This window comes from Plectropomus leopardus, chromosome 7 (assembly GCF_026936395.1).
Source record: "Plectropomus leopardus strain MGB_pleo_1.0 chromosome 7, ASM2693639v1, whole genome shotgun sequence".
NCBI lineage: Eukaryota > Metazoa > Chordata > Actinopteri > Perciformes > Serranidae > Plectropomus > Plectropomus leopardus.
The window spans coordinates 31,136,145-31,144,842 of record NC_142182.1 but is presented as its reverse complement, the minus strand read 5'-3'; the positions used below and the strand labels follow the sequence as shown (position 1 = coordinate 31,144,842).

The following is an 8,698-nucleotide window of genomic DNA, read 5'->3' as shown; positions in this document are numbered from 1 at the left end:
ACTGTAACTAAAATAATTTTGCTCATCCTTATTGTAGATCACTTAAGAAAAAAAAACATGACTACGACTCCACGTCAGTATTGCTATCTTAAATATACTGCGATTTTAAACTGCTAGATAACCAGGCTTGTATCTGGGGAATCATCGTCTATAGTTTCATCATGAAGTTTTGAACAATGAGGATAAAGGCAAAAAACCTTAGTCCACTAACTTAAATGAATTTTTAATAGATTTTGAATTAATTTCAAATGAGGGGGTTTAGATTTCTCTTTTTAAAACTTCACTTTTTCAGTCTCAGTTTGTCATTTCAATGTCTAATTTCTTTTATCTTTAAAAGATAATCATGGTCTGACTATACTAAATACAAAAATGTTTGCCATTGTCTTTTTGATGCCATTGTCTTTTTGATCCAAAATTTTTAATTTTATATAATATCCCTGCTCAAGCACTGATGACTGTATGTCTGGCCCTTGAGAATGTTGTAGTTTACTTCCACAGTACAACAGAAGTTATTGGTCAAAGCAGTTAACATAACATTGTAAAATAGATACATGCTACGTATGTATACTTTACTGTGCTTGCCTCTATATTTTCATGTTTTAATTCAGTTACTTTGCCAATATCAAATATCCATTGTGGTACCTTGCTACCTGATATACTTAAATAATAACCTAAATGTTGCTCAAGAATAATAGGTAAATGTGAATGACTATTTAAATAAATATTGGCTAACCAAATGAAAAATAAACAGTGATAGGATTCTTAAAATATGCTGGATTTTGATTTTTTTATTTATTTTTTAAATACTTTTTATAAATACACACCAGTCCTTTTAGGCTTCTACTTGAGTACAATGTAAACTGACCTCTTTTTGGCACCAGCAGTTTTAGAAACACTTGTGTAAAAATAAGTGCAAGAACAAATTTAATTGAACGAGAGCACTTCTAAGATATTATGCAAAACTATTTTATTTACAAAACAAATGGCACAGTGTGACTGCACAGTAAATGCACATGCACACTCCAGACATGTCATGGGAGTTTCTTTCCATAAAATCGTAAGTGATTCCAGTCAGACAGTAACAGACATTTCAGGCAAAATTCATAACGAAGATTCTCACTGAGGGAGCAAATATTGCTCAAGAGGAACAACGGTTCATTACTTTTAAGGCCATTTTAGAGGTCAGGATGAAATGGAAACCAGCAGCAAGTCCTTGCAAACCAATGTCTCTAAATGAATTAAAATACAACTGGCTACAAAGCGTGTGTGATCAAATTTTCAATTCTTTGAAAGCACAAAATCAAACAGCTTTATAGAAAGAGGAAGGGACACAATCAATCGAGGATTAGAAAACAAAAAAGCAGGATTACGTCACTTTTTACTATTTAAACAGACATGCCTCCATGTGAGCAATTGCATACTAAAAACCGTTTCAAACTGAAAGGCATATATGTAAATCACAATTCTATTTCACACATGCACCAATGCAAACTGTCTGTGGTCATAACTCATAAGTATTGGTGCCTCTGTAATTATTAGTAACATGGCAGAACAAGATTCCTCTGCACAGGCTCTTCAGCTGCTGTTAAACAGGCAAATCATATGGAAGCATGTATCTTTAAAATTGAAAAAACGGTATGTGAGAATAAGATAGCATTGACTTCCATTCATATTCATAATAATTTTTATACTCGCTCACTATTCGGTCTTTTTAAGATCTTGAGAAATATTTTCACCTACAACTTCTAGTTGGATATAACTCACTGACAATTGACAGCGGCCAATTTTTCTCATGAATTAGACTTGTTACATAACGTGTTCTTAGATAATACATATAAAAGTGAGAAATAAACGTAAACAGCAGGTAGATGTGAAGAGGGGGTTGGAATGGTAACAAAACAGTAAACATAAAAGTATTAACCAGCCAGTTTGCTGGTCACAATTGATGTCTTTCTTTGAGGCAGGTCCTGAGGTGTTGGGATGTGCCCCCCTGTGATCTCGGACTTCTCTGTTGGGGCCAATGGCAACTGTTTATTCTTCATTTTCGCCTTGGCCATGTTGTAGTCACCAGAGTCAAAATACTTTGGCTGGACAGACAAGAAAATATAAAGTATGAATATTGGAAGACTGGTATTAATTAATTAAATAGTCATGTTTAGGTATCACACGCACCCCCTTCTGTAGTCTTTTTCTCAGAAAGTCTGAGCCTCCAGGCTTGGTTGCCAGGTTAGGATACCTGGCCTTCAGTTTGGCCTCCTCTGCTTTTTCTGGACTGATGACTTTCTCCTCCATTTCCTACAGAAAGAGCACATTGCACAGTGTAAGGGTGGCAAATAGTGCACTCAGCTAAGTAGATGGGAGAAAACGTGTGGAATTTCATTAAAAACGCATATGTAATTAGTGATCAATGAAACTACAAAATACATTTTGACAGCATCATAAATTACATCTGGTATGGCTTCTATTTATATTCCACAACATGCAGGGGCCGCCATGATGGGAAAACTCCAGCTGCTGCACTGACTTAGCATTAATCTTGCCATTTAATTTAGCACGTTTAGCTCCAGCTATAACCAAATGGTGTTTACACTAATTTAGCATTCATGTTGGCATTTAATGTTATCGTGCAGCTCCCGCATTAACCAACCTCCACCTGGTGTTTGTACTGACTTGGCATCACTCTTGCCATTTAATTTAGCATGTTTAGCTCCAGCATTAACCAACCTCCATCTGGTGTTTGCACTAAGCTTAGCATTAATCTTGCCATATCATTTAGCATGCTTGCAGCATTAGCCAATTTCAGCTAAGCTTTCAATGTATTGACAAATGATTGTGGCAACCTAAGCTACTCGTTGGCCTCAAAACAGCTGGTGTTTATTTTTGCTTTACCAATAAACGCTAGGAGCTAGTTAGCTAATTACTTGGCGGTAGCATCGTTAATGACATTAGCCAAGAGTAGCTAATGGCTAACTAGCTTGATGCTATCCGCTTGCTAATGTATCAATTTCGACGTGTTAGCTGCGCTGGTTAACTGGATAAATTTGCGGTTAGTCTTCATAATTCACCTGCTGTTCGTCTGCAGGCCTCGTTCCTTCACCTTCCTCGGACATAGCTGTATTGAGTCCCTGCTTTGTTCGCTTAACTGCGGATGTAACGTTGGCCGTTCAGGCAGCTCCTCTGGAGGATGAAAGGTGGTGCTGCTCTGCTCGGCGGGCGAGTGCAGCAGCCTGTCAGACAGCCTGTCCAGCAACAGGCCGGTGAGTCGATGCCAGAGAAGCAGATGGGAGACAGACTGGCACCATCACATCATCATATTAATCTGTGTCAAGCGCCCGATAAATGTTTGAAATGTTACCTAACTAAAGTCCTGTGCTACACAAAATGACATTTTAGAATATGTACAGTAGAAAACATATAAAAGGGTTTATGAACACCAAATCTTTATTTTATTTTGCGTCTTTTTTTTTTAAGATTACGTCTTTCATTTAGGGACTGTTCGTTATTCATGGGAGGGAAGGAGGTGGTGCAAAACAGGGGAGGCACTTTAAATATCTTTCATGCCATGGGGAGGAAGTTAGGTTTTTTTATTTGTCATCATCATGGAGGGACATCCAACTTCAAATGGTTGAAATGTATTTTTTATATATATATATATTATATATATATATATATATATATATATATATTATTTTATAAAAATACACTGAGAACACCAAAAAACAGAAACGGTATATATATATATATATATATGTGTGTGTGTGTGTGTGTGTGTATATATATATATATATATATATATATGTACTGAACAAAAATATAAATGCACCACTTTTGTTTTTGCTCCCATTTTTCATGAGCTGAACTCAAAGATCTAAAACATTTTCTATATACACAGACACACCTCACAGGTGTGGCAAATCAAGATGCTGATTAGACAGCATGATTACTGCACAGGTGTGCCTTAGTATATTTCTAATGGTTCTGTAAGTGTTGAGTTTTATTACATCTTATATTTAATGATATTAAATACATCCACCTGCTGTCATAAGAGACCAATCAAACTACAAAGTATCCATACAAAGTAAGTAAAAAAAAAAAAAAAGTTTGCCTGTACTTATAGACACACTTGCAATTTCAATGTCTTATGCCACACTAGCATACAATGGAAGGAAAAGGTTTGATAAATTCTGTTTAAAATGTGTCATTATCCATTGTTTTTTGCTGATGGCATAGAATCACTACTTATCAGTCAGAAGTCATTCCCATTGAATGAAGTGCTTACATTTAACATTTTTTGTGTCAAGTGTGGTAAAGTGCAGCCAACCATGTCTACTTCCATATGAAATCTAGATTTATCTAAATCTAGAAATCTACATTAACAAAAATCCATGTCACAGAAAGGTAAAATGTCTTATGATTTCTTATATTTCTAACAAATATATTTGTCTTGTCACCAACTTAGGTTTTAATTTGGCTATGATTATAAGGGGGTTGTGTCACAGAAAATAAGAACCAAAAGAAAACCATTACCAAAAAGACATTTTTTACATTTTTATTACATTTTTGTTAGTAACCTTATAACTTTGTTTTTAAATCACTGTTTTACATTTAACTATGCAACCAGATATAGTAAATTCTTTACAGCCCCAACTACCACACATGGAATAAAATAAATGGGAGGTATGTGGTTAATTGCTGCTGCTTTGGAGGCATATCTTTGTTAGATCAGTGCTTTGAGCCTTGTATGGCTATTTAGCACTGAAAGCATTTCCACGTCCATCATTAACCATTTGGAAAGTTTTATTCCAAAACAGAAGTACAATATAATACACGGTCAGCCCGCTCACAAGAGTCACCACAAAAACAAAACTCCTTGGGTAAAAGATCAGTTATCTTCACCCCCCATCTCCACATCCTCTTGTAACTTCTGCACCATTTTGGCTTCCATTTGTTTGGCCTTTCCTGTAAAGAAAAAAGACAAATGTTTAACAATGCTAAAATCACAGGCTAATCTTGTGCAGTATTTTATTCCCCAAATGAACTGTCTTTTTTTAAATTCATAACTGAAATATATCAATCATTGTGAAAAAGATTAGTTTCAGTCAAATCCCTGTACACTTCTACTGAGAGTGAAAAAGAGTTATCCTATTTTCATTATTATGTCTGGACATTGGGTAGTTTGTTCAGTGTATAACTCCATGTCTGCACTGGATGTGGAAGCCCCATTATGTCTTCTAATATGCAGCCACCCGTCATCCACCGCTGTTCACACTCAAAGTGCATTTCTCTGCACCAGTCAGCGACACTTCTGCTCTTCTGCTCTGTGTTAACAACATGTAGAGTTCTGTCTCTTTCTGCCTGTGTGTCTGTGTCTGCTTGTGTCTCTCACTCTGTTTAGACACATCTGACAAATATGTGGCAGCATGGGGTGCATATCTTATCATTTATATCTAATATAGTCTTTTATTGTTCAGAACACATTTGTTAAGTGGTTTCCCGAAAGATTCGCTCACGGTTCACAGAAAAATGTAGACCAGGCGCCAAAACTATTGCTGCAGACCACGAGCTGGCCGCTGAGCTCTGGGCCTTGGCGTGTCCAGTGTGAACAGCCCTATTGCTGAACATGGTCACTGAAAGGACACGGGTAGCGCTCCCTCTGAAAATTGTGTACTTTGTGGCACTTCCATGTGCAGTGTGAAGCCGGTGTAAACTTGCACTTCTACACTAAAAATTTAATTTGCTGTGTGGTTTGGAAATGTCATTATTTTAAAGATCCTTGTGAAATACATGGCTACTTTTTGAATAAAATTTCTTACCTGCATGTGGTGCTTTGATAAGGTGAATATTTTTCTTCACTTCGCTGATGGCCTCTTCCTTCTCCAGCTGTTTGCCCTTCTTTAATCTATAAAGTGGAGACAAAAACAGCAAAGGTGAGACAAACACTGCTTACAAATCATGTTTGAACCATATTTGTAACTCAAAAGATGCACTCAAGATTTAACTCAAAATGAATTGCTCACCTGTTCATAATAAATCTCGCCTGTCGTTTCTGTTTTATTTCTTCCACCCTCTTCATTGCCTCCACTGTAGAAATTAAAAGTGACACATGACTCCTCAGTTTCAAAAATCGAATGACAAAACATCTTCACATCAAGTACATGTGAGAAATAAACATCTACATTACCTGTCTTGTCCCACAGATCCCTGTTATATTTAACAGGTATATTTCTACGTTTCTCGAACTCCAGGGAGTTATCCTGAAAGAGAGGATGTTTGCTGGTTCAGTAACAGTAAAATGAGTTTATGACACTGAGGTAACACTTCATAGATAACTAACTCACCACTGTCAACTCCTTTCCTGATGCCTTTCTGAATGCTTTGGTCCATCTTGTCTTTCTTGGGTTACGCTTCTTCTTGAAATTTCTGTGGCATTTTGATTTGCAGAATCTGAATGTCTGTTTATTTAAAAAGGGGGCAGAAAGACCCTGTAAGTGTTTTTCTTTCAAGGAGGATAAAATGTGTTTGTGGAATCACAAAGTTCTACTGAGCTGAGATGCAAATTTGTTTAAACTTTCAAACTCTCTATATTTATATACATACATTAACATGTGTAGGTGTATCATCTGATGTTGGCCTATTACTGGAACACTAGTATTGGTGTTCATGTTATTCAATATGCAATTTAAAAAAATGCAATCAATTTATTTTTCAGTTGTAAAATGTATTAACCAGCACATATCTCAGTCACACTTTTTTTTAATGTTATGACCTCATGTAAAAGTATATTTGTTGCTTCAGATTTTTTTTCAAAATAAATCACTTTTAGTCTATTAATCTATATCATAAAAGGGATTAGAAAAGCTATTTGTCCATTTTCAATAATATAAACATTTTTAAATGACATAATCATGAATGTAAAACCATATTTACAATCACAAAAAGCCATTATTATAAACATTTTTTTATTTAAAAATAAGTGGTTTATAAACTTAATTAAATTCTAAAGTACTGTACACTATAAATATAACATTAAGTTACAAGAGAATGACAGAAAAATTAACCCCTGAATATCACCCTTGCAAAGTCTGTATTTTATCTTTGTTGTGACTGTGTCAGATGAGTTAAAACACAACTAATGGGGCTGCACCTGTAATGGCTGTAATGATATGCATATAGTGTTTTTGTTTTCATGACAAATTGTATAACTATCCTTGTTTAAAGGTTATCGTATGAACACGATACAATAGCAATTATCTTTGAATTACTGTTATTGTATCGTGTTCGAGTTTTAAACTATCCCTGACACAATTTCAACAAACGCTGTAACTCCCCAGAAATGGTATAATTTGCAGATCTATGACTGTGGGAGTGATTAAGATTTGTCTACAGTGTAACGTTACTATCTGAAGCTGTTTTCACAGGAGATCTTCAGAGGGCGCAATTACTCCACAAGCGAAACCCGAGGCCCTGCTAATTAAATGTCCACACTCTTTATCAGCTTGACTTTTATCAAGGGCAGGATGGATCTAATATTTCGTAAATTAATATGTTTACGTTGTATGCTCCAACTCCACATTGTAAGTCAAAGTATATAATCGACACGTTGAGTTATTTACAGCCTGTCAGATAGTAAAATCTGTCTCGATCCCACGTGAGTGAGTCCAGCACGTTATGTTAGCAAGCTAGCATTAGCCACATAGCTAAAGGGCCAACGCTGACAGTCAAACATGAGCTTCTGTTTAAGTTAGAAGGTTCTTCAGGTAAAAAGACAGCACCATACCTTGCAGTCGTTTCGTACAAACATCATCCCATGCCCGGGGTACACCGGTCCCGAACAGAAATAACACTTTTCGACGCGCATTTTCACAGCAGAAGTGCTGCGTGCGACAGTCGACAAAAACAAGACCGCTCCGTTTCTTCTTCTTCTTCTTTGACTGTGAACTGAAGCGCCTGGAGGAGATTTACTGCCCCCTGCTGGCCCTCCTGCCGCACCATGTTTCTACTTTCAAATTAAATTTGCACTGAATTAAACTTGGGCGTTTGTAAACATTTCTCTTCCTGGAAAAATTGCACTTGTTTTGAGGTCGGTCAGTAAAAAAAGACAGAGCATTATAACTTCACATTGTCCAAAATGACGCGTCCAAATAAATAGAATAATATATAAAAAGGAATCAGCAAATTGCAAAATAAATAACTTGTTTAACCAATTACTATTACATTTCATTTGGGTTTTTACATTTTGATTTACAGTTTTATTTATCTCAGTAAAGTGATAATTATCTCAGAACATTGCAATTTATTTCAGATGAAATTTTTTCACAAATCCTTCACCTTTAAGCCAATTTACATCAAGGCTGATTATTTTAAAAAAAAAAAAGAATTTTAATAATTTTATAATTTTTGATCATTTTAATTTTATACAATTTAAAAATCATTTTGGGGTTCTTTGCAATTTAACTCATTTTCTATTTACATAATAGTGTCTTTTTTTCATTTAATAATGAATACATAAGAACACAATATTTTAACATTTGCTTATTACTTTGTTTGTTTTTCATACACTTTGGGACCATGCTGATTTTCCTTTCACATGACTTTATACTGATTATGGAGTGAAATGTAGCTCCACAGACTTATGTACAGAGAAATTCTCCTCACTGTGAAAAGGGTCAAAGATGTGTGGAGACCACAGACTGTATAT

General features: G+C 35.5%; 2 protein-coding genes across 2 annotated transcripts; both read right to left on the bottom strand.

Moving 5' to 3' along the window:
• Positions 1 to 950: 950 nt before the first annotated feature.
• LOC121950250 (cAMP-regulated phosphoprotein 19-like) lies at positions 951 to 3,297 on the bottom strand. The gene is made up of 3 exons (XM_042496192.2): positions 3,066 to 3,297; positions 2,173 to 2,295; positions 951 to 2,087 (listed from the first exon to the last, which is right to left on the bottom strand). The coding sequence occupies exons 1-3, from the start codon at positions 3,108 to 3,110 to the stop codon at positions 1,917 to 1,919; spliced, it is 339 nt and encodes a 112-aa protein (XP_042352126.1). The 5' UTR covers positions 3,111 to 3,297; the 3' UTR covers positions 951 to 1,916.
• Positions 3,298 to 4,779: 1,482 nt separating this feature from the next.
• rsl24d1 (ribosomal L24 domain containing 1) lies at positions 4,780 to 7,936 on the bottom strand. Its single transcript, XM_042496310.2, has 6 exons — positions 7,778 to 7,936; positions 6,339 to 6,452; positions 6,182 to 6,254; positions 6,018 to 6,081; positions 5,814 to 5,899; positions 4,780 to 4,959 (listed from the first exon to the last, which is right to left on the bottom strand). Exons 1-6 carry the CDS (start codon positions 7,856 to 7,858, stop codon positions 4,883 to 4,885), a joined length of 495 nt encoding a protein of 164 aa, XP_042352244.1. The 5' UTR covers positions 7,859 to 7,936; the 3' UTR covers positions 4,780 to 4,882.
• Positions 7,937 to 8,698: the final 762 nt, after the last annotated feature.

Excerpts from the sequence above, each read along its gene's own strand:
- rsl24d1 (XM_042496310.2), bottom strand. The coding sequence starts at position 7,858 with ATGCGCGTCGAAAAGTGTTATTTCTGTTCGGGACCGGTGTACCCCGGG. Across the intron at positions 6,453-7,777 it reads TTGTACGAAACGACTGCAAG|ACATTCAGATTCTGCAAATC; the intron begins GTATGGTGCTGT and ends TTAAATAAACAG. Across the intron at positions 6,255-6,338 it reads CAGGAAAGGAGTTGACAGTG|GATAACTCCCTGGAGTTCGA; the intron begins GTGAGTTAGTTA and ends CCTCTCTTTCAG.
- LOC121950250 (XM_042496192.2), bottom strand. The coding sequence starts at position 3,110 with ATGTCCGAGGAAGGTGAAGGAACGAGGCCTGCAGACGAACAGCAG. Across the intron at positions 2,296-3,065 it reads GGCCTGCAGACGAACAGCAG|GAAATGGAGGAGAAAGTCAT; the intron begins GTGAATTATGAA and ends CTCTTTCTGTAG. Across the intron at positions 2,088-2,172 it reads GAAAAAGACTACAGAAGGGG|CCAAAGTATTTTGACTCTGG; the intron begins GTGCGTGTGATA and ends TTGTCTGTCCAG.